The sequence below is a fragment of the Leuciscus leuciscus genome (assembly GCF_965113295.1).
Source record: "Leuciscus leuciscus genome assembly, chromosome: 19".
Lineage (NCBI taxonomy): Eukaryota > Metazoa > Chordata > Actinopteri > Cypriniformes > Leuciscidae > Leuciscus > Leuciscus leuciscus.
In genome coordinates, this window is record NC_138743.1 from 14,341,420 (window position 1) to 14,366,660 (window position 25,241).

The 25,241-nt window shown below is 41.2% G+C and overlaps 2 protein-coding genes across 2 annotated transcripts in view; one reads left to right on the forward strand and one right to left on the reverse strand.

The window, feature by feature from the left end:
- Positions 1-25,241, reverse strand: part of lama4 (laminin, alpha 4) — a 156,049-nt gene that overhangs the window by 67,378 nt on the left and 63,430 nt on the right. The window contains exons 4-9 of the mRNA XM_082148436.1: positions 5,729-5,809; positions 5,412-5,626; positions 4,241-4,341; positions 2,669-2,849; positions 605-688; positions 31-182 (exon numbers count right to left, since the gene is read on the reverse strand). Coding sequence (XP_082004562.1) covers positions 31-182; positions 605-688; positions 2,669-2,849; positions 4,241-4,341; positions 5,412-5,626; positions 5,729-5,809 — 814 coding nt within the window. The remainder of the gene's footprint in view (positions 1-30; positions 183-604; positions 689-2,668; positions 2,850-4,240; positions 4,342-5,411; positions 5,627-5,728; positions 5,810-25,241) is intronic.
- LOC309482909 (uncharacterized protein) overlaps positions 1-25,241 on the forward strand; it is a 170,433-nt gene that overhangs the window by 55,888 nt on the left and 89,304 nt on the right. The gene's annotated exons all lie outside the window — the stretch shown is intronic.

The following is a 25,241-nucleotide window of genomic DNA, read 5'->3' on the forward strand; positions in this document are numbered from 1 at the left end:
CGAAGCGATGTGCAGTTTGAGTGTTGTTACCTGTAGTCTGTGTGCAGTGTAGTTGTAGTACTTTAATCTGTCGTTGGCAGCAGCTCCTGTAGAAATGTTCAGCACGCTGTTCCTCACTTGGTCCAGAGTTTTGTTGGACTGACGAATATCTCCAATCAGATTCCAAATACATGCATCGCAGTCTGGGAGGTGGTAGGGGTAATAATTCATATTGGGTTATCATATTTTTTAATGTTTATAAGATTTTCTGAACAATTGTCAGTTTTTTTTTAATGTTATGTAAATGTATACCTGCTTTAAAGATCAAATCTAAATGGTGCTTGTTTGTGTAAGTTCTGGGGCTCAAAAGTCAAAAGAGGGCATTCCTAAGTCTACGATGCTTTGGTCCCTCTGAAAATAATCATCTTTTTCAATTACTCGCACATAACATACTAACATTATAAGAGAACCTTAAGGAACAAATTGAAAAAAGGCATGTCAATGTTATTTCACTTTAAATGGAAATAAAACCGCAGATTTTAAAAGTGGTCTTGGACTTTTGGATCCTTCTTTATATTGTTTGAATTGTTTGAATTAGTGTTTTCTCTTATGTCATTGAACTCACTGATATTACACTCGCTGATTTGCGAGGCCTCGGGAAGACACTCTCCTGTGTGCATGTCACAATTCTCCTCAGGACAATCACATTCTGAGGAAGACAAACACACAGTACACATTTAGTCTATTATACATTAAAACACACAATAGAACACACATCCAAAGCAACTACACAACCCTGATCACAAACAAAAGGCCTTTTCATACTTGAAACAGGTTCAAGTTGTGATGAAACGGAAGTAGCGACAGATCTTCCATATTGTGAAGAAAGGTTTCTTAACCCCGGGTAAAAAGCAGTGCTAACCCCAAATCTCAATTAAACGTTCCTTTACTCAAGGTTAAAAGTGAGGTTTAGAGAGACGAGGTTTATAATGCAGTGAAAAGCCCTAAAGTGCATTACACAACTGGGTCAGCACATTACAAATTGATTTACACTCTTAATTCTAAGAAAGAGACACAAACTAAAACATTATATAAATTTTTGAGACACACCAGTGGTCACCTAATACACTCTAAGCAGCAGGAGTTCAACGAAATATTTAATAGTTAAAAGTGAGGTTAGAATGACGATAATATGGAAGCTTGTTTCTGTCATAAAATAAAAAAGGTAATTGCGGCTTTTTATCTCACAATTGCGTGAGATAAAGTCACAATTGCATGATAAAACATCGCAATTGTGTGTTATAAAGGCAGAATAGCGTGATATAAAGTCGCAATTGTGTTTTATAAAGTCAGAATTGCGTGATATAAAGTCGCCATTGCGTGTTATAAAGTCAGAATTGTGTGATTTAAAGTTGCCATTGCGTGTTATAAAGTCAGAATTGCACATTTATTTCTCGCAATTCTGAGAAATAAAGTTGCAATTATCTTTTAAAATGTTTCATTCTGTGGCGGAAACAAGCTTCCATGCGATAATGCAGTGAAAAGCCCAACAGTCTATTACACAAATGGGTCAGCATGTTACAAGTTGATTTACTCTTAATTCAAAGAAAGAGACACAAACTAAAACATTAGATACCTTTTTGAGACAGACTAATACACAGCAGGGGTTAAACGGAAACATTTTCCAAAAGAAGAGTCAGAACAAATTAACTGGATTTACTAGAAATAAACTTCAGCAAAGATGCTCTCATTTCTCTCTCATTTCCTATTTGACACACTGTTTTAACACACTGACATGAACTCAAAACTTTCACGGGTCACAACTGGGGCTGGTATGTTGAGATGGAGGTGATGATGTCATGGGAAATAATGTAAATCCCTGTTCTTATGTGCAGGTGGCCAAGTGTGTGTGGGTGTGCAGATCCCTTAATGAAATCAGGACCGACGGCAAACAGCTGTTCAACTGTTCTGCTCAGGACAAGGACCTTTTGCATTCTCCCACCAGATTCACAGGCCATATGGAAGGGGTATTGCAGTCAACAGGATAACTGCCATGACGGCGCTGTTTAAATTACTTAAAACTGTAGCTAAGTGAAGAATTTATTGCTGATTTTTAGCTGTTGACTACTTTCATTATAAAGGTTTTGGTGAGGTTCTCTTGAAGTCAGAGTTTGGTTTGATGAATCTTTAAACAATGAAATATGGCTTTTAAAACCAAGTGTCACAGCCTTATACATGTAATTTATATAGAATAACTACTTACTCTTGTTCATATTGAAGTTTGAATTTTACACATAAAATTTTTATTATTTAATATTATTATTCTTTATTAGTATTCATAATCATTTGTAATCATTGCATTTTGTTAATCATAGTGTTCTTGAATATACTGTATGTGTGAGTGTGGGAGACAGGGAGTGTGTGTGCTGGAAGAGTTAGAGACATCCCGTGAATTAAACAACAAAGGGGAAAAAGCTTAATTTTTTTCATCTACAATATTGTATTGATAATGTGATGCATGTTAGTAATGAAACAGAATCTTTGATTCACTTCTCTCAGTATATGCACTGCCCTATATGGAAGAATATTTGCATAGGTTGCAATTTTTTGTAAAAGACAACAGGCAGTGAAATGTGCTGAACCTCCTCCAGCCGTGAATCAAGCTGTACGCAGTGTTAAACAGACTCACTCTTGCAGCCGGATGTGCTGTAATCCCAGAATCCTGGCAGGCATCGCTCGCAGTATCGGCCTCCAGCCCCCGAGTGGCACTGGCAGCTGTGTGTGAGAGGGTGGCAGGTGCCACGCAGGGCAGCAGAGGCACATTCACACCGACGGCATCCCATACAGCTGCCAAAGCCAGAGTAGCCCTCCTACACATTAAAAATGTGAAGATTCTCAAGAAATATTGCATATTAAATGTGCTCATTGTGCATATGCGTGTATTTGGGTTTATATGCATTTTAAGAAACAGAGACTGAATATGGAGTTTCTGGGCCAATACACAAATAATCAACCACTTTTTAAGGCAGATACAAAAATCACAATTGACAGCGCTACTCTTCACCACAATGGTAACCACAACATCCAATAACAGAATCTCCTCAAAATATCCAACTGAACATTAAACATCCACTGGCCATGGGCAGTGGATCTGTAGTTCCCAGCATGCTTTGCAAGGGACTGCATTAGGAGAGAGTAAATTTAGGGATTAAGTGTTTTTATGTGATGAAAATATGATTTTATGTGTTTTAAGGGAAAGATGTTGGTAGTTTATGTTAATGTTTAATTTTCAATTATGTTGGACATTTAGATTAGTTTCTGTTATTGAATGTTGTGCTTACTTACCATTGTGGTGAAGTATAGCCATATAAGTATCCGATTGTTAAGTCTGACGTCACGCGTGACGTTTAGCCTTTTCCGGGTCCAAGCGCTCCTCTCGTCCAGAAATAACAATGGTGGAACCTGTAAATTGATTTACGATCACGTCCTTCTTAGTGAGGCACCCTTGGCGGTCAAAAAGGGTTTAAATTCCTTTAACACCAACAGAGTGGTTAGTGAAGCTCATCACTCAGGTGGCATAATTAAGGGTAGAGTCCAGGCATCAATGAAAAAGAAGATTTACGAGGTTGAAGTGAGTTAGCTCAGGACACGGGACACAGCACTGCGGCATTGTAAAAACACTCAATAATAACCAAAACACTAGCGAAAGCGGTAGAGAGGACCTGGACTTTGGACCCGGAAAGAGTATTATCGGAGAGTGGTTATGTCACGACTTAACAACCGAATAGAAGTATGTCAATTGTGATTTACACTTTGATGCATCTTAATATGTTTAATATCCCCAAATCACAATTTCTCACTTGAATGTGTCCATCCTGAGCTTTAATGGAAATTGTATGTTGGGTCAATGTAACTCTATTAAATTAAAACAGCATTTCCCTTATTTTGTGTTACATCAAACTGATTGTGGTTACAACAACAAAATTAGAATTTGTAGGTAGAATCAGGAAGAAATATCTCCTTAAAGCAACAACTGCACGTTCACTTTTTTACACCATTTTACACCAAAAAAAGAAAAAGAAAAACTAGCATACTAGTTTAGGGCAGCAAAATATTCATCCACTTGATGAATAAATAATATTAAATTGATTTAAAAAACTTCAGCATTGAGCAACATGAGTTTCTAGACTATTTGAAGGTGAAGTGTAAATATCTATATACTGTATATAGTGACAATTTGTATTTCTTTGAATGTCCATACCTCACACCTGTCACATAGGTGACCTGTGACCCCGGGCTTACAGTGACACACACCTGTCCGGTCATCACATGATGCAGTACCACACTTATCGCACTGACACTCTGAAACAGAGAGAGAGAGAGACATCATAACAACACTCTCAACAAGAAATTCTGTAATGCACTTGAGCCATAAAACATACATGAAATGTAGTAAACATATTTAGAACAATCTAACTGACAATACTGAATAAACCATTGATGTTACTTGGACGTGACTATCTATGGCCGACGGCTGGAGAATTTGGAGAAACCTGTTTTAAAATTATTTTTGCAATTCTGTTTGATTCAGCAAAAGAGGCATAACTTACACACATCTTTAAAGTCATGCCACTATAGATTAAAAATAACTAGAACTACAATCTCCACAATACTCCATATACTGTAGAGTATGGGAATTTACCATTAACCAAATAACAGGTTTTTACCAAAGCATTTTGACAGACTTTTACCATTTAAATTAAGAATTTCTTTTACAGTGTACTTTGTTAATCTTGATAAATGCTTGAACAAAAATGTATTGCTAGCATTTGAAAGATGATGCAGGAGCTTCGGCTGGATGAGGTGCAGTTCCATTAGTACATAAGAAAACTTGAAAGCTTTTGTTTGATAACAAAAGAGAATACAAACTGCTGAGCCATTTCCCTTGACGAATGGCTGGAAATTAATTTGGACCCATACTTTAAAGTCTCCTTGAAGTGGCTTGATAAGAGCAGTTTTCCTCAAATATTACTGTTTTCAAATATTGAAACATGCAGTCAGGGTATAGACGAGCATGAAGAGCATGCCTTTTTTTTAATAGCTAAAAGCTTTTGTTTAAGTCACAGCCTGGCAAAGCTGCACATACAGTAGTTGTTAATGCTAACAATCCCAGCTGGAATTGAATGCTAATATTATAGGTTCTAAGTTCACTTTATTAACATTCATCAGCAGTTAAACATGTGTATACAGAAACAAAATATAATATAATCTATAACTGCTGGTAATTTTGACTCAAGGCCAAAAGTCATGGGAGCAATCAGATGTATTTTGCCATAACATTTACAACTTTAGAAATTGATGTATGTATTTGCTCTCTTGTCCAGATAATTTTTACACTGTCAGCAATATATTTTACCATTTCTAGCACCTACCCCGACAGTCCTTAGCACTGATGGCATCACCATAGAAACCCGGAGCACATCTTTCACAGTTGTCACCAGCGGTGTTTGCCCAGCAGTTCAGGCACTGGCCTGTCATATTATTGCATTCATTGAAGATAAGGTTTGGGTCTGAGTTGCCATTACAATCACACTTTTTGCAGGAATTGCCCACCTCCATGGGATTGCCATAATAACCTGGAGCGCATCTTGGTGGTGAGAGAAGGAAAATGTAATTAGTTAAAAATTATTAGATAAAAATCTACTTAAAAACTGTTTATTTCAAGACATTTTGTGGGTGAAGAACCAACCTCTCGCAGTAATGTCCAGCATATCCTTCCTGGCACACACATCTCAGAAAATTACCCCTCTTATCACAGTGATCTGCAAAGCTGAGAAACAAAGAGAGAAGAAGAAAAGAAAAAAACATCAGACAACCTGCAAGACACTATTACAGGATTTCCACACCTTTTGAACAACTCAGCACACACAAAGAGCAATGTCATAAATTCATTATTGAAAATTCCATAACTTTTTAAGATCTCATTAGGCATAATACAAAAAAGCAGATCTACACATAATATTACTACCTATACGTAACCCCTCAGGTCCTACTCGCCCCACTCAATGCGGGCCTCGAACCCAGGTCGAGGCGGGCACGCTAACAAGGATACTAAAGACCACTGACAGTCTCTAGCACCAGCCACTAGTGATGCTCACTCTCTTGAGATCAGGGGAGTGAGGTTTACCTACACAGCTCTCAATAGCTGGCCTCCGTTACACTTATAATAGGATACACAGGCCTATAAGGAAATAGCCTACAAGGCCTAATATCATTATTTAATTATACTAAAGGTGTGTTACAATCAACCATAAGTGCACATCAAAATGGACTTTACAAAGTAATTTACCCACCAATCACTGAACCAGACCCAGATGTAGTTTGTATGTGATTATTAAGGTAGGAATGTTGGTTGGGGCATGGCCTTATTCGAGGCTTGTCGTAACTACCAATGAGAGCGAGCAAGCTTCACCAACCCGATGTTGCGAACTTTGATAGCTGAAACATGGCAGCCCCGAACATATCACGAAAGTAGAGCTGAGAAAGATCATATTCTTTTTCTCCTTTTTTGTTTTTCGCTGCAAAACAGAACGCTCGCTAGGAGAGCCAATTGAACGTCCTCCATATTTGTTTTTCTTCTGAAGTCACGTTTGATCACACAAGTTCTGTGAGATCTCATGTCTTTGGAATTGCCACTGTGAAATTGAGTGTGGTCTCGTGGTCTGGCCGCATCATCTAATGCAGGGCTATTCAATTGGTGGCCCACCGATCATCTCCATCCAGCCCGAGGGCACCCCCACCTCCCTCCCCTCTTCTGGCTTTACAACTTCATTTGGTTAGATACATGACCGCAGAGGCGCCTGCAGCTGTACGGCTATACGCACTGTGCGTGCCAGTGACATGAGAAAGATGTTATGTGTGTCCCATATTTCTGTTGACTGAACCAGCGATTTCAATCAATTAATCTTTCTTTTGAGTCGTTTTTTTTTTTTCGTTTCAGTGAATTAGCCAAACACACTTGTATAACGGTTTGAAAGGATTCTGATTTATTCTGACCGCTCTGACACAGAATCATCTGAAGCGGCCCAGTGGTTCGCAGCACGGCCCAGTGGATAACGGAACACAAGCTCAAAGGAGTTGCGTTTACTCCCAGTCCCGAACACCATTATTAAACATCATTATTAAACAATGCTGCGACATCCAGTGAGAAGCGTTTCAATTCGACACTGTTACAAACCACAAATCACTTGTTGATTAAACTATTTTTAAAGGTAAGAATGACAGCTAGTGGTTGAAATAGGTACTGCAGTCCAAATTCAAAAAAATCGGAGATCGTAGTTTCCCCCGCCCCCTCCTACTCAGACTCGAAGCTCACACGGGTTGCCAGTTTGAGAACACGCAACAGGAATGAGCACAATTGACAATGAAACCCAATGAGACTTACCAATGAGTAAGTTGATGAGTTGATTTATCTGCGTTTTAATATGCTCTCGTTCATAGAAATTTTTAGATGGATATCAAGGCTTTTTAGGTTGGGTAATATCTGCAATCTCTGACCCAGTTTGTTTGCTGGCTGCAATACGCTGTGTTTCCTGCCAAATAGCATCCCGGGGTGTCGAAATACTATTGGGTGAACTGGCAGTGTGCGAGATCACACAGACCAAAACAAAAATAGACATTCCAACATGGAACGCAAATTTCAGAGTAAAATAACTGGCTGTAGAAGTGTTTTTCAGAGAAACGTGTATGTGAACCAAGCGGCAACCTCCCCGTCTCTCTCTTGAAACCAACACGGAAGTTAGTTAAACTGCAATTCATTGACTGGCCGCTTGAGGCTGGTGTCAAAAGTGAGTCAAATCTGTATCTCCTCTGCTGTAAAATGCCAAATTTTACAGCAGAAAAAAACGTGTTTACAGCCTGGTGTCTGTATGTGGCTTTGGTCTATATACAGCTAATTTTGCCCTTCATAACAACTGTGAGGGGGGTGAATTTTTTTATAACTCATCCGTTTAGTTGATTAATATTTGAAGTTCTGCATAATTAAGGGTGTGTCCACTAGAGTGACAGGTGGATTCCCGCTGATGTCAATGCTAGCCGTTTGTCTGCTGTTACTAGCCGTCACTTCACCTCAGCATATGTTAGCTGCTTAACTTGCCATCTCTGCAGTGTTTGTCAAGTCAAGTCAAGTCAAGTTTATTTGTATAGCGCTTTTCACAATACAGATTGTATCAAAGCAGCTTCACAGTATTAAATTAAAATAATACAACAAAGTTTGTTTCAAGAGGAATTTATTGATTGATAAAATTAAATTAAATATCCCCAAAATATCCCCAACTGAGCAAGCCAAAGGCAACAGTGGCAAGGAACCGAAAAACTCCATCAAGTGACCTAATGGTGTCCTAAAACTCCATCAGGTGACCTAATGGAGAAAAAAAACCTTGGGAGAACCCAGGCTCAGTCGGGGGCCAGTTCTCCTCTGGCATTTATGAGCTAGAGGCCAGATTGTAGTTTGAACTGTAGGATTATATGAATGCCTGGCTGAAGAGATGCGACTTTAATCTAGTTTTAAACTGGGAGAGCGAGTCTGAGCAACGAACAGTATCAGGAAGACTATTCCAGAGTTTTGGAGCCAAATGTGAAAATGCTCTCCCTCCTTTGGTGGTTCTGGATATCCTAGGTATGACCAAAAGCCTTGAATTTAGTGATCTTAAAGAGCGCGATGGATTATAGGGTGATAGAAGATCCGTTAAATAGACTGGAGCTAAGCCGTTTAGGGCTTTATAAGTCAGTAGCAATACCTTGTAATTAATACGGAACTTTATAGGTAACCAATGCAGTGATGATAAAATCGGTGTTATATGATCATATTTTCTTGATCTCGTAAGAACTCTAGCGGCGGCATTTTGGACTAACTGTAGCTTGTTTATTGAGGATGCAGGACAACCAGCATTACAGCATTACAGTAATCCAGTCTCGAGGTCATGAATGCATGAACTAACTTTTCTGCATCAGAAACTGATAGCATATTACGTAGCTTAGCAATGTTTCTAAGGTGGAAAAAGGCTCATGTAACATATGAAATATGATTTTCAAAAGACAGGTTGCAATCGAGTATAACACCCAGGTCTTTTACTGTAGAGGATAAAGTAACAGGACATCCTATGATGTTAAAGTTGTATTGTGCAAGGTTTTGTGGGCGGTTTTTTGAACCGATAAGTATTACCTCTGTCTTGTCTGGATTTAATAAAAGAAAATTACGCGTCATCCAATCTTTTATATCTTTAACACACTCTGTCAATTTGGAAAATTTAGCGTTTTCATCCGGCCGTGATGAAATATATATTTGAGTGTCATCAGCATAACAATGGAAACTAATTCCATGTTTCCTTATAATATTTCCAAGTGGCATCATATATATGGAAAATAACAGAGGGCCTAATACAGATCCCTGCGGCACTCCATAGTTTACTGGAGTTATGATCGATTTTTCTCCATTTAAAGGGATAGTTCACTTTGAAATTCATTTTTGGTATGTTTTAGCTTACCTCAAGGGCATCCAAGATGTAGGTGTCTTTTTTTCCGCGGTAGTTTCAATTTTGATATTTTTAGGTCAAACCGTTCTTGTCTGTCAGTCATATAATGCAGGTCTATGGTCACGGTCTCAAAACACAAGCACAGAGTCCAAATTAAAACAATTCCCCGTCGTCCAAATTAAACAATTCCCCATCGTAAGTACACATTGATGGCCTGAGACACGAAACGAGCGGTTTGTGTGAGAAAATGAACAGTATTTATATCGTTTTTACCTCTTATACGCAGACATGTCCGAGTGATCTGATCTGACGTGTACGCAGACTGGTGCATAGATATATACACTAGATGTCACCTTAAAGACATTCGTTCCAATGAACTGCCGTAGACAAGGCGACATCTAGTGTGTATATATCTATGCAGTCTGCGTACACGTCACACACCAGGATGCGCGAGCGCCCTCAGATCACTTGGACGTGGCTGCGTATAAGAGCTAAAAACTATATAAATACTGTTCGTTTTCTCACACAAACCACTCGTTTCGTGTCTCAGGCCATCAATGTGTACTTACGATGGGGAATTGTTTAATTTGGACGACGGGGAATTGTTTTAATTTGGACTCTGTGCTTGTGTTTTGAGACCGTGACCATAGACCTGCATTATATGACTGACAGACAAGAACGGTTTGACCTAAAAATATCAAAATTGAAACTACCGCGGAAAAAAAGACACCTACATCTTGGATGCCCTTGAGGTAAGCTAAAACATACCAAAAATGAATTTCAAAGTGAACTATCCCTTTAAATAGACAAAATGGTAGCGGTCAGATAGGTATGATTTGAACCAGCACAAGGACAAGCACATTGAACCAGTGCTTGTCCTTGAACACCAGTATAATTTTGTAGTCGATCTAAGAGTAATGTATGATCTATAGTATCGAACGCAGCACTAAGATCAAGTAAAACTAGTATTGAGATACAGCCTTGGTCAGAAGCTAAAAGTAAATCATTTGTGATTTTAACGAGCGCAGTTTCAGTGCTATGATGCGGTCTGAATCCTGACTGAAACTTTTCATAGATATCATTTTGTTGCAAGAAAGAGCCATGAGCGGACACCACTTTTTCTAATATTTTAGACATAAATGGAAGATTTGAAATGGGTCTATAATTTGCTAGATTATTATGATCTAATTGTGGTTTCTTAATGAGAGGTTTTATAACTGCCAGTTTAAATGTTCTTGGAACATGACCTAAAGATAAAGACGAGTTAATAATATTGAGGAGAGGCTCTTCCACTACAGGTAACACTTCTTTCAGTAGTTTAGTTGGTATAGGATCTAATAAACATGTTGTTGTTTTAGATGAAGTGATAAGTTTATTTAACTCTTTTTGTTCTATAGTTGTAAAGCACTGTAATTGTGCACTGTTTGTGCTTTTTTTCGGGATTATTTCATACAATTTAATACACCCATTACTTCGGATTCCGTCGTTGTCGTCGAGTATCGTTCGAGAGAGCAACCAGCGCTGTATTTCAGTTGTTTTCCTCTGTGAATATGCACCAATGGATGTCTGACAATTTCGTTGCTTTTTGGAGTTTTCAGATTTAAAAACGTCAATAAAGGCTCGTTCGTTCTGCTCTCACGGAACAGATAGATTATAATATGTTTATGTAGGCTACCGTCAGATGAAATCCTGCAGGTGTCGGCGCTTTCTCCGTCCATGCAATAAATGCACATCCTTACATGAGCGCGGATTTCCAGCGCATTTACTTGAACTTCATAAGTAACGTTAATATATCTATGGTTTAACCCATTTGAGAGGCGGCCAAAATCAGAATTTAAAATGGACTGAATAAGCTCTCAACGAACTTGACGAGCGATGCCGCGCTGACGGACCATAGCCTACACTATTAAAAAAGAGTGACTGACATGTAGCCTATGCACATAAATCACTGTCACACACACTCTCTCAGAGTAATATTTAGTTACTGCATATACATTTTCAACTAGCAGAATAGTACAGAATCACGATACACAGTGTCACTTGTTGCCATGTCTTTTAACTATTATAATATTTCGAAGGGCAAAAACAGGAACTTTTAATTGGCTTTACATCATCAACTGTCACTTTAGCGCGAGGCCCTGTGCAGTCGCAGACTTGGTACTGTCAGTAGCATATAGCATAGCATTACCTCCCCACCCGCCCCGCCTCTTTGCCCATTTGCCCATTTGCCCATTTGCCCATTTGCCCATTTTCTGTTATCCGGGAGTGACGTGAGGCCAAGATGGCGACGGCCGGCTCCGCCCACTTTAGGCTTAAAAAAAAAAACTATGTCGCCATGGGCTCAGTAACAAAGCAGTTTCTTATTTTAAGCTGTTAGCCAGTGGTTTTCTTAAAGATGTGTGCACTGTATCTTTTTATTTTCGCTCTTTTACAGTTACATTAGCAGGGCAGGTTGATTGCTATAGAAAAAATGTCACCTTATGCGAGCTGTGTTAGAGAAAAGGACTGCACATCTGGGGTGAAATTATGTGTGAAGTATGCATACTGTAGGCTATGTATTATAGCAGGACATTGGATTTTTTTTTTTTATTATTATTGGTAATACTGATTGTCTTTGTCCAATATAGAGGAAGTGCCTCTTAATGTAAGATTTTCCCAAAAAAATGGCATAAGATTTGAAATGGCGTAATACTGTATTAAGGCTGGATTCACGAAAACATTTTCCGAAAAAAGTTTAAGAAATGAGTTTGCAATTCTCAAATATTTTCTTAGTATCTGATTGTATGGCGGATCTTGCTGAATGCCCGCTGAATAACGTTTGTGCTGCCTGCACACTTTTCTGTTGCAACTGGCTTAACATGTTCAGAACTCAGTGCAATGTTTTTATAAAAAATTGTATATGAAAGAAAGAAAAGTTAGTTAGAAAGATAGATAGATTAGTTAGAAAGAAAGAAAGAAAGAAAGATAGATAAGTTAGTTAGAAAGATAGATAGATAGATAGATAGATTAGTAAGAAAGAAAGATAGAGAAGTTAGTTAGAAAGATAGATAGATTAGTTAAAAAGAAAGAAAAAAGATTGATAAGTTAGTTAGAAAGATAGATTAGTTAAAAAGGAAGAAAGATAGATGGGTTAGTTAGAAAGATAGATAGATTAGTAATAAAGAAAGAAAGAAAGATATATAAGTTAGTTAGAAAGATAGATAGATTAGTTAGAAAGAAAGAAAGAAACATAGATAAGTTAGTTAGAAAGATAGATAGATTAGTAAGAAAGAAAGATAGATAAGTTAGTTAGAAAGATAGATCAGTTAAAAAGAAAGAAAGAAAGATAGATAAGTTAGAAAGATAGATAGATTAGTTAAAAAGAAAGAAAGAGAGATAGATAGATTAGTTAAAAAGAAAGATAGATAAGTTAGAAAGATAGATAAGATTAGTTAGAAAGAAAGAAAGATAGATAAGGTAGTTAGAAAGATAGATAGATTAGTAAGAAAGAAAGTAGATAAGTTAGTTAAAAAGATAGATAGATTAGTTAAAAAGAAAGAAAGATAGATAGGTTAGTTAGAAAGATAGATAGATTAGTAAGAAAGAAAGAAAGATATATAAGTTAGTTAGAAAGATAGATTAGTTAGAAAGAAAGAAACAGAGATAAGTTAGTTAGAAAGATAGATAGATTAGTAAGAAAGAAAGATAGATACAGTAAGTTAGTTAGAAAGATAGATCAGTTAAAAAGAAAGAAAGAGAGATAGATAGATTTGGTGTTACTAGGTGGTTGGTAGTTGTCAAAGATGGTTACTATGGAGTTTTTATAGAGTTTTTAAAATCTTTAATAACGAGTACAGTAGATGGCCGAATAGGCACAAGCATGGAGCGATATCGCAAGGCTACGAGTGTGATATTGCTTTAAAAAGTAAAAAAATTGTTTTAAAAATCAATTTATTGGTTTAGGGTGGTTGCTAGGGAGCTCTTAGTGGTTGCTAGGGTGCTGTAACTGGTTGCTAGGGTGTGGCTATGAAGATTTTAGGCCATTACTTATTGGCTGCTTGATAATATAAATCCTCTGAGGGAGAGAGAGAGGGAGAGAAACGCAGGGGTGTCAGGCCCTTTGTGTCTGTGTGTGTGTGAAAACGTCGGTTTGGATTTGAATTTTTTAGAATGCCCAATGTTCAATGGGACTTTTTTGGCCGCTTTTTCGCTCGCTGTGCGAACATCGTACACCGGATCGCTTAGAAAAGATATAGCACACCTCTCCTCAATGAGCCAGTCGATTTGACACCTCACTCAGGGGTCTGAGACAAACGGTGCGGGGCGAGTTACGCGCCAAACTTTTGAGCGGAATAATAAAAAGAAGTAGAAGAATAACTGGAATGTACATTTCCTGAAGAAAATGTGAAGTGGTGCTTGCAGTGGCAAAACTCGCCACTGGGCAGATGCTAACACAATTAACATGTTGTGATACCATGATATACCACGTTTTAGTATTATTTATCACGATTTACCATGTTTCTAAGATGATTTACTTGATTAGCATGTTGCTAGCATTATGCTAGCTTGATTAGCATTATGTTGGCATGATGCTAGCTTGCTTAGCATGTTGGTAGCTTGATGCTAGCATGATTAGCATGTTGCTAGCATGTTTTTAGCTAGACTCTAACATGATTAGCATGTTGCTAGCATAATGCTAGCTTGATTAGCATGTTGCTAGCATTATGCTAGCTTGATTAGCATTTTGCTAGCATTATGATAGCTTGATTAGCATGTTGCTAGCATGATGCTAGCTTGATTAGCATGTTGGTAGCATAATGCTAGCATTATTAGCATGTTGCTAGCTTGATTAGCATGATGCTAGCATGATGCTAGCTTGATTAGCATAATGCTAGCTTGATTAGCATGTTGCTAGCATGATGCTAGCATGATTAGTATGTTGCTAGCATGTTTTTAGCAAGATGCTGTTGCCAGGTGGTGGTTGCTAGGGTTTTCTGGGTGGTTGCTATGGTGTTGTTAGGCAGTTGCTAAGGTGTTCTGGGTGGTTGCTAGGCAGTTGCTAGGGTATTCTTGGTGGTTGCTAGGCAGTTGCTAGGGCATTCTTGGTGGTTGCTAGGGCATTGCTAGGTGGTTGCTATGGTGTTGCTAGGCAGTTGCTATGGTATTCTGGGTGGATGCTAGGGCGTTGCTAGGCAGTTGCTAGGGTGTTCTGGGTGGTTGCTAGGCGTTCTGGGTGGTTACTAGGCAGTTGCTAGGTGTTCTGGGTGGTTGCTAGGCAGTTGCTAGGGTGTTCTGGGTGGTTGCTAGAGTTTTTTGGTGGTTACTAGAGCATTTCTAGACGTTGCTAGGGTGTTCAGGGTGGTTGCTAAGGTATTTTTGGTAGTTGCTATGGTGTTACTAGGTGGTTGGTAGTTGTCAAATATGGTTACTATGGAGTTTTTATAGAGTTCTTAAAATCTTTAATAACGAGTTCCTTCAGTACGGCCGAATAGGCACAAGCATGGAGCAATATCGCAAGGCTACGAGTGTGATATTGCTTTAAAAAATGTAAAAAAAAATGTTTTTATATTATTTATTGGTTTAGGGTGGTTGCTAGGGAGCTCAGAGTGGTTGCTAGGGTGCTGTAACTGGTTGCTAGGGTGTGGCTATGAAGATTTTAGGCCATTACTTATTGGCTGCTTGATAATATAAATCCTCTGAGGGAGAGAGAGAGGGAGAGAAACGCAGGGGTGTCAGGCCCTTTGGAGTGGTGTGTGTGAAAACGGCAGTTGGGATTCAAATGTTTTTAGAACTACCCATGTAAAGTCAATGGGACTTTTTTGGCCGCTTTTTCGCCTGCTGTGCGAACATCGTACACCCGATCGCTTAGAAAAGTCATAGCACACCTCTCCTCAATGAGCCGGTCGCTTTGACACCTCACTCAGGGGTCTGAGACAAACGGTGCGGGGCAAGTTACGCGCCAAACTTTGTCCAGAATAATAAAAAGAATAACTAGAATGTACATTTCCTGAAGAAAATGTGAAGTGGTGCTTGCAGTGGCAAAACTCGCCACTGGGCAGATGCTAACACAATTAACATGTTGTGATACCATGATATACCACGTTTTAGCATCATTTATCACGATTTACCATGTTTCTAAGATTATTTACTACGATTTACCACATTCCAGCATGATTTACTATGATTAACATGTTGTTAGAATGATGCTAGCATGATTAGTATGTTGGCAGGATGATGCTAGCATGATTAGCATGTTTCTAGCATGCTTTTAACAAGATGCTAGCATGATTAGCATTTTGCTAGCATGTTTTTAGCTAGATGCTAACATAATTAGCATGTTACTAGCATTATGCTAGCTTGATTAGCATGTTGCTAACATAATTAGCATGTTGCTAGCATGATGCTAGCCTAATTAACATGTTGGTAGCATGATGCTAGCATGATTAGCATGATGCTAGCCTGATTAGCATGATGTTAGCATGCTTTTAACAAGATGCTAGCATGATTAGCATTTTGTTAGCATGTTTTTAGCTAGATGCTAACATAACTAGCATGTTGCTAACATTATGCTAGCTTGATTAGCATGTTGCTAACATAATTAGCATTTTGTTAGAATGATGCTAGCTTAATTAACATGTTGGTAGCATGATGCTAGCTTAACTAACATGTTGGTAGCATGATGCTAGCATGATTAGCATGATGCTAGCCTGATTAGCATGATGCTAGCATGCTTTTAACAAGATGCTAGCATGATTAACATTTTGCTAGCATGTTTTTAGCCAGATGCTAACATGATTAGCATGTTGCTAGCATTATGCTAGCTTGATTAACATGTTGTTAGCATGATGCTAGCATGATTAGCATGTTGCTAGCCATATGCTAGCTTGATTAGCATTATGTTAGCATGATGCTAGCTTGATTAGCATGTTGGTAGCTTGATGCTAGCATGATTAGCATGTTTTTAGCTAGACGTTAACATGATTAACATATTGGTAGCATGATGCTAGCTTGATTAGCATGTTGCTAGCATGATGCTAGCTTGATTAGCATTATGTTAGCATGATGCTAGCTTGATTAGCATGTTGGTAGCTTCATGCTAACATGATTAGCATTTTGCTAGCATGTTTTTAGCTAGACGCTAACATGATTAGCATGTTGCTAGCATAATGCTAGCTTGATTAGCATGTTGCTAGCATGATGCTAGCTTGATTAGCATAATGCTAGCATTATGATAGCTTGATTAGCATGTTGCTAACATGATGCTAGCTTGATTAGCATGTTGGTAGCATAATGCTAGCTTGATTAGCATGTTGCTAGCATGATGCTAACATGATTAGTATGTTGCTAGCATGTTTTTAGCAAGATGCTGTTGCCAGGTGGTGGTTGCTAGGGTTTTCTGGGTGGTTGCTATGGTGTTGCTAGGCAGTTGCTAAGGTGTTCTGGGTGGTTGCTAGGCAGTTGCTAGGGTATTCTTGGTGGTTGCTAGGCAGTTGCTAGGGTATTCTTGGTGGTTGCTAGGGCATTGCTAGGTGGTTGCTATGGTGTTGCTAGGCAGTTGCTAGGGTGTTCTGGGTGGTTGCTAGGCGTTCTGGGTGGTTACTAGGCAGTTGCTAGGTGTTCTGGGTGGTTGCTAGGCAGTTTCTAGGGTGTTCTGGGTGGTTGCTAGAGTTTTTTGGTGGTTACTAGAGCATTTCTAGACGTTGCTAGGGTGTTCAGGGTGGTTTTACTAAGGTATTTTTGGTAGTTGCTATGGTGTTACTAGGTGGTTGGTAGTTGTCAAATATAGTTACTATGGAGTTTTTATAGAGTTCTTAAAATCTTTAATAATGAGTTCCTTCAGTACGGCACTCGGCCTGCGGCCTCGTGCCTATGGCCGAATAGGCACAAGCATCGAGCAATATCGCAAGGCTACGAGTGTGATATTGCTTTAAAAAATGTAAAAAAATGTTTTTATATTATTTATTGGTTTAGGGTGGTTGCTAGGGAGCTCAGAGTGGTTGCTAGGGTGCTATAACTGGTTGCTAGGGTGTGGCTATGAAGATTTTAGGCCATTACTTATTGGCTGCTTGATAATATAAATCCTCTGAGGGAGAGAGAGAGGGAGAGAAACGCAGGGGTGTCAGGCCCTTTGGAGTGGTGTGTGTGAAAACGGCAGTTGGGATTCAAATGTTTTTAGAACTCCCCATGTAAAGTCAATGGGACTTTTTTGGCCGCTTTTTCGTCCGCTGTGCGAACATCGTACACCCGATCGCTTAGAAAAGATATAGCACACCTCTCCTCAATGAGCCGCTCGATTTGACACCTCACTCAGGGGTCTGTGACAAACGGTGCGGGGCAAGTTACGCGCCAAACTTTTGGCAGAATAAAAATAAGAATAACTAGATGCGAAAGTTCGTCGAGACAAACTTTAAGTTGGCTTGAGAAAGTTTGGACCAGAATGTTTTTTGCTAGGCAGTTGCAAGGATGTTATGGGTGGTCGTTATGGTGTTGCTAGGCGGTTGCTAGGGTATTCTGGGTGGTTGCTATGGTGTTGCTAAGCAGTTGCTAGGGTATTCTGGGTGGTTGCTAGGCGGTTGCTAGGGTGTTCTGGGTGGTTGCTATGTTGTTGCTAGGCGGTTGCTAAGGTATTTTGGTTGGTTGCTAGGGTGTTGCTAGGCGGTTGCTAGGCGGTTGCTAGGGTGTTCTGGGTGGTTGCTATGGTGTTGCTAGGCGGTTGCTAAGGTATTCTGGGTGGTTGCTAGGCGGTTGCTAGGGTGTTCTGGGTGGTTGCTATGGTCTTTTGGGTGGTTGCTAGGGTCTTTTGGGTGGTTGCTAGGTGGTTGCTAGGGTGTTTTGGGTGGTTGCTAGGGTCTTTTGGGTGGTTGCTAGGCGGTTGCTAGGGTCTTTTTGGTGGTTGCTAGGGTATTCTGGGTGGTTGCTAGGTGGTTGCTAGGGTCTTTTTGGTGGTTGCTAGGGTCTTTTTGGTGGTTGCTAGGGTGTTTTGGGTGGTTGCTAGGGTATTCTGGGTGGTTGCTAGGCGGTAGCTAGGGTCTTTTTGGTGGTTGCTAGGGTGTTCTGGGTGGTTGCTAGGGTGTTTTGGGTGGTTGCTAGGGTATTCTGGGTGGTTGCTAGGCGGTTTCTAGGGTGTTCTGGGTGGTTGCTAGGGTGTTTTGGGTGGTTGCTAGGGTATTCTGGGTGGTTGCTAGGCGGTTGCTAGGCTATTTTGGGTGGTTGCTAGGGTCTTTTGGGTGGTTGCTAGGCGGTTGCTAGGGTGTTCTGGGTGGTTGCTAGGGTGTTTTTGGTGGTTGCTAGGGTATTCTGGGTGGTTGCTAGGCGGTTGCTAGGGTCTTTTGGGTGGTTGCTAGGGTCTTTTAGGTGGTTGCTAGGCGGTTGCTAGGGTGTTCTGGGTGGTTGCTAGGGTATTCTGGGTGGTTGCTAGGCGGTTGCTAGGGTATTTTGGGTGGTTGCTAGGCTATTTTGGGTGGTTGCTAGGGTCTTTTGGGTGGTTGCTAGGCGGTTGCTAGGGTATTTTGGGTGGTTGCTAGGGTCTTTTGGGTGGTTGCTAGGCGGTTGCTAGGGTGTTATGGGTGGTTACTAGGATGTTTTGTGTGGTTGCTATGGTGTTGCTAGGGTATTTTGGGTGGTTGCTAGGGTCTTTTGGGTGGTTGCTAGGCGGTTGCTAGGGTGTTTTGGGTGGTTGCTAGGTGGTTGCTAGGGTGTTCTGGGTGGTTGCTAGGATATTTTGGGTGGTTGCTAGGGTGTTCTGGGTGGTTGCTAGGTGGTTGCTAGGGTGTTCTGGGTGGTTGCTATGGTATTCAGAGCGGTAGATAGATAGATACACACACACACACACACACACACACACACACTCAGAGTTTATGAGTTTAGAGTTTATAAGTGTACAAGTTTTTGAGTTTAGAGTTTATAAGTTTAAATGAGTTTAGAGTTCAGAGTTTATTAATTTTTGAGTTTAAGAGTTCATAAGTCTATGAATTCATGAGTTTATTAGTTAATTAGTTATTACATTTAAGTTAATTAGTTTATAAGTGTATGAGATTAGAGTTTATTAGTTTAAATGAGTTTCATTGGCTAATATATATAGAATGGCAGTTTGAATTAGTTTTCAAGGGATTTAGATTTAAATTTTTGTCGGTTGGTGAGTTTGAATTTTTTTAGAATGCCCAATGTTAAGTCAATGGGAGTTTTTCCGAGTTTTGATCGTCATTTGTAGGAAAACCGTAAGTCCGATCAGTCTGAAAAGATATAGCATATAGCTGCAGATCAGTTTGAGTGTCTGAGCCGAGTTTGAAGTATGTAGAGTTAAAGCTCTAGGGCGAGTTTGAGTCAACAGTTTTAGTAAGAAGAATAATAATAACTAGATGCGAAAGTTCGTCGAGACAAACTTTAAGTTGGCTTGAGAAAGTTTGGACCAGAATGTTTTTTGCTAGGCAGTTGCAAGGATGTTATGGGTGGTCGTTATGGTGTTGCTAGGCGGTTGCTAGGGTATTCTGGGTGGTTGCTATGGTGTTGCTAAGCAGTTGCTAGGGTATTCTGGGTGGTTGCTAGGCGGTTTGCTAGGGTGTTCTGGGTGGTTGCTATGTTGTTGCTAGGCGGTTGCTAAGGTATTTTGGTTGGTTACTAGGGTGTTGCTAGGCGGTTGCTAGGGTGTTCTGGGTGGTTGCTATGGTGTTGCTAGGCGGTTGTTAAGGTATTCTGGGTGGTTGCTAGGCGGTTGCTAGGGTGTTCTGGGTGGTTGCTAGGGTCTTTTGGGTGGTTGCTAGGGTCTTTTGGGTGGTTGCTAGGTGGTTGCTAGGGTGTTTTGGGTGGTTGCTAGGGTCTTTTGGGTGGTTGCTAGGCAGTTGCTAGGGTCTTTTTGGTGGTTGCTAGGGTGTTTTGGGTGATTGCTAGGGTATTCTGGGTGGTTGCTAGGCGGTTGCTAGGGTCTTTTTGGTGGTTGCTAGGGTGTTTTGGGTGGTTGCTAGGGTATTCTGGGTGGTTGCTAGGGTCTTTTGGGTGGTTGCTAAGGTGTTTTGGGTGGTTGCTAGGGTATTCTGGGTGGTTGCTAGGGTCTTTTGGGTGGTCGCTAGGCGGTTGCTATGGTGTTCTGGGTGGTTGCTAGGGTGTTTTGGGTGGTTGCTAGGGTATTCTGGGTGGTTGCTAGGCGGTTGCTAGGGTGTTTTGGGTGGTTGCTAGGGTGTTTTGGGTGGTTGCTAGGGTATTCTGGGTGGTTGCTAGGCGGTTGCTAGGGTCTTTTGGGTGGTTGCTAGGGTCTTTTGGGTGGTTGCTAGGGTGTTCTGGGTGGTTGCTAGGCGGTTGCTAGGGTGTTATGGGTGGTTACTAGGATGTTTTGTGTGGTTGCTATGGTGTTGCTAGGGTCTTTTGGGTGGTTGCTAGGGTGTTTTGGGTGGTTGCTAGGGTGTTCTGGGTGGTTGCTAGGCGGTTGCTAGGGTGTTATGGGTGGTTACTAGGATGTTTTGTGTGGTTGCTATGGTGTTGCTAGGGTATTTTGGGTGGTTGCTAGGGTCTTTTGGGTGGTTGCTAGGGTGTTTTGGGTGGTTGCTAGGTGGTTGCTAGGGTGTTCTGGGTGGTTGCTAGGATATTTTGGGTGGTTGCTAGGGTCTTTTGGGTGGTTGCTAGGGTGTTCTGGGTGGTTGCTAGGTGGTTGCTAGGGTGTTCTGGGTGGTTGCTATGGTATTCAGAGCGGTAGATAGATAGATACACACACACACACACACACACACACACACACACACACACTCAAACAGACTACCTCGCTCACACACTCACTCAGACACACACACACACACACACACACACACACACACACACTCAGAGTTTATGAGTTTAGAGTTTATAAGTGTATAAATTGATGAGTTTATAAGTGTACAAGTTTTTGAGTTTAGAGTTTATAAGTTTAAATGAGTTTAGAGTTCAGAGTTTATTAATTTATGAGTTTAAGAGTTCATAAGTCTATGAATTCATGAGTTTATTAGTTAATTAGTTATTAAATTTAAGTTAATTAGTTTATAAGTGTATGAGATTAGAGTTTTTTTAGTTTAAATGAGTTTCATTGGCTAATATATATAGAATGGCAGTTTGGTTTAGTTTTCAAGGGATTTAGATTTGAATTTTTGTCGGTTGGTGAGTTTGAATTTTTTTAGAATGCCCAATGTTAAGTCAATGGGAGTTTTTCCGAGTTTTGATCGTCATTTGTAGGAAAACCGTAAGTCCGATCAGTCTGAAAAGATATAGCATATAGCTGCAGATCAGTTTGAGTGTCTGAGCCGAGTTTGAAGTATGTAGAGTTAAAGCTCTAGGGCGAGTTTGAGTCAACAGTTTTAGTAAGAAGAATAATAATAATAACTAGATGCGAAAGTTCGTCGAGACAAACTTTAAGTTGGCTTGAGAAAGTTTGGACCAGAACGTTTTTTGCTAGGCGGTTGCTTGGATTTTATGGGTGGTTGCTATGGTGTTCCTAGGGTATTTTGGGAGGTTGCTAGGGTTTTCTGGGTGGTTGCTAGGTGGTTGCTAGGGTGTCCTGGGTGGTTGCTAGGGTCTTTTGGGTGGTTGCTAGGTGGTTGCTAGGGTCTTTTAGGTGGTTGCTAGGCGGTTGCTAGGGTGTTCTGGGTGGTTGCTAGGGTTTTTTGGGTGGTTGCTAGGGTATTCTGGGTGGTTGCTAGGTGGTTGCTAGGATATTTTGGGTGGTTGCTAGGGTCTTTTGGGTGGTTGCTAGGGTGTTCTGGGTGGTTGCTAGGTGGTTGCTAGGGTGTCCTGGGTGGTTGCTAGGGTCTTTTGGGTGGTTGCTAGGCGGTTGCTAGGGTGTTCTGGGTGGTTGCTAGGGTGTTTTGGGTGGTTTCTAGGTGGTTGCTAGGGTCTTTTGGGTGGTTGCTAGGCGGTTGCTAGGGTGTTCTGGGTGGTTGCTAGGGTGTTTTGGGTGGTTGCTAGGGTATTCTGGGTGGTTGCTAGGATATTTTGGGTGGTTGCTAGGGTCTTTTGGCTGGTTGCTAGGGTCTTTTGGGTGGTTGCTAGGCAGTTGCTAGGGTGTTCTGGGTGGTTGCTAGGGTCTTTTGGGTGGTTGCTAGGCGGTTGCTAGGGTGTTTTGGGTGGTTGCTAGGGTCTTTTGGGTGGTTGCTAGGCGGTTGCTAGGGTCTTTTGGGTGGTTGCTAGGGTGTTTTGGGTGGTTGCTAGGGTATTCTGGGTGGTTGCTAGGCGGTTGCTAGGGTCTTTTGGGTGGTTGCTAGGCGGTTGCTATGGTGTTCTGGGTGGTTGCTAGGGTGTTTTGGGTGGTTGCTAGGGTATTCTGGGTGGTTGCTAGGCGGTTGCTAGGGTGTTCTGGGTGGTTGCTAGGGTGTTTTGGGTGGTTGCTAGGGTATTCTGGGTGGTTGCTAGGCGGTTGCTAGGGTCTTTTGGGTGGTTGCTAGGGTCTTTTGGGTGGTTGCTAGGGTGTTCTGGCTGGTTGCTAGGCGGTTGCTAGGGTGTTATGGGTGGTTACTAGGATGTTTTTTGTGGTTGCTAGGGTATTCTGGGTGGTTGCTAGGCGGTTGCTAGGGTCTTTTGGGTGGTTGCTAGGGTCTTATGGGTGGTTGCTAGGCGGTTGCTAGGGTGTTCTGGGTGGTTGCTAGGGTGTTTTGGGTGGTTGCTAGGGTATTCTGGGTGGTTGCTAGGCGGTTGCTAGGGTCTTTTGGGTGGTTGCTAGGCTGTTGCTAGGGTGTTCTGGGTGGTTGCTAGGGTGTTTTGGGTGGTTGCTAGGGTATTCTGGGTGGTTGCTAGGCGGTTGCTAGGGTCTTTTGGGTGGTTGCTAGGGTGTTCTGGGTTGTTGCTAGGCGGTTGCTAGGGTGTTATGGGTGGTTACTAGGATGTTTTGTGTGGTTGCTATGGTGTTGCTAGGGTATTTTGGGTGGTTGCTAGGGTGTTTTGGGTGGTTGCTAGGGTGTTTTGGGTGGTTGCTAGGATGTTTGTGTGGTTGCTATGGTGTTGCTAGGGTATTTTGGGTGGTTGCTAGGGTCTTTTGGGTGGTTGCTAGGGTGTTTTGGGTGGTTGCTAGGTGGTTGCTAGGGTGTTCTGGGTGGTTGCTAGGGTGTTTTGGGTGGTTGCTATGGTCTTTTAAGGTGGTTGCTAGGCGGTTGCTAGGGTGTTTTGGGTGGTTGCTAGGGTCTTTTGGGTGGTTGCTAGGATATTTTGGGTGGTTGCTAGGGTCTTTTGGGTGGTTGCTAGGTGGTTGCTAGGGTGTTCTGGGTGGTTGCTATGGTATTCAGAGCGGTAGATAGATAGATACACACACACACACACACACACACACTCAGAGTTTATGAGTTTAGAGTTTATAAGTGTACAAGTTTTTGAGTTTAGAGTTTATAAGTTTAAATGAGTTTAGAGTTCAGAGTTTATTAATTTATGAGTTTAAGAGTTCATAAGTCTATGAATTCATGAGTTTATTAGTTAATTAGTTATTCAATTTAAGTTAATTAGTTTATAAGTGTATGAAATTAGAGTTTATTAGTTTAAATGAGTTTCATTGGCTAATATATATAGAATGGCAGTTTGATTTAGTTTTCAAGGGATTTAGATTTGAATTTTTGTCGGTTGGTGAGTTTGAATTTTTTTAGAATGCCCAATGTTAAGTCAATGGGAGTTTTTCCGAGTTTTGATCGTCATTTGTAGGAAAACCGTAAGTCCGATCAGTCTGAAAAGATATAGCATAAAACTTCAGATCAGTTTGAGTGTCTGAGCCGAGTTTGGAGTATGTAGAGTTAAAGCTCTAGGGCGAGTTTGAGTCAATAGTTTCCACAGAAGAATAATAATAATAAGTTTAAATAGGATTTCAATATGTTGGCTTTCTCAAGCCAACTTAACTAGATGCGAAAGTTCGTCGAGACAAACTTTAAGTTGGCTTGAGAAAGTTTGGACCGGAAAATTTTTTGCTAGGCGGTTTCTAGGATGTTATGGGTGGTTGCTATGGTGTTGCTAGGGTATTTTGGGTGGTTGCTAGGCGGTTGCTAGGGTGTTTTGGGTGGTTGCTAGGATATTTTGGGTGGTTGCTAGGGTCTTTTGGGTGGTTGCTAGGCAGTTGCTAGGGTGTTTTGGGTGGTTGCTAGGGTGTTCTGGGTGGTTGCTAGGCGGTTGCTAGGGTGTTCTGGGTGGTTGCTAGGGTCTTTTGGGTGGTTGCTAGGCGGTTGCTAGGGTGTTTTGGGTGGTTGCTAGGTGGTTGCTAGGGTCTTTTGGGTGGTTGCTAGGCGGTTGCTAGGGTGTTATGGGTGGTTGCTAGGCTATTTTGGGTGGTTGCTAGGGTCTTTTGGGTGGTTGCTAGGCGGTTGCTAGGGTATTCTGGGTGGTTGCTAGGGTCTTTTGGGTGGTTGCTAGGCGGTTGCTAGGGTGTTCTGGGTGGTTGCTAGGATATTTTGGGTGGTTGCTAGGGTCTTTTGGGTGGTTGCTAGGTGGTTGCTAGGGTGTTCTGGGTGGTTGCTAGGGTATTCTGGGTGGTTGCTAGGCGGTTGCTAGGATATTTTGGGTGGTTGCTAGGGTGTTCTGGGTGGTTGCTAGGCGGTTGCTAGGGTGTTATGGGTGGTTACTAGGATGTTTTGTTTGGTTGCTATGGTGTTGCTAGGGTATTTTGGGTGGTTGCTAGGGTCTTTTGGGTGGTTGCTAGGCGGTTGCTAGGGTATTTTGGGTGGTTGCTAGGGTCTTTTGGGTGGTTGCTAGGGTCTTTTGGGTGGTTGCTAGGCGGTTGCTAGGGTATTTTGGGTGGTTGCTAGGGTCTTTTGGGTGGTTGCT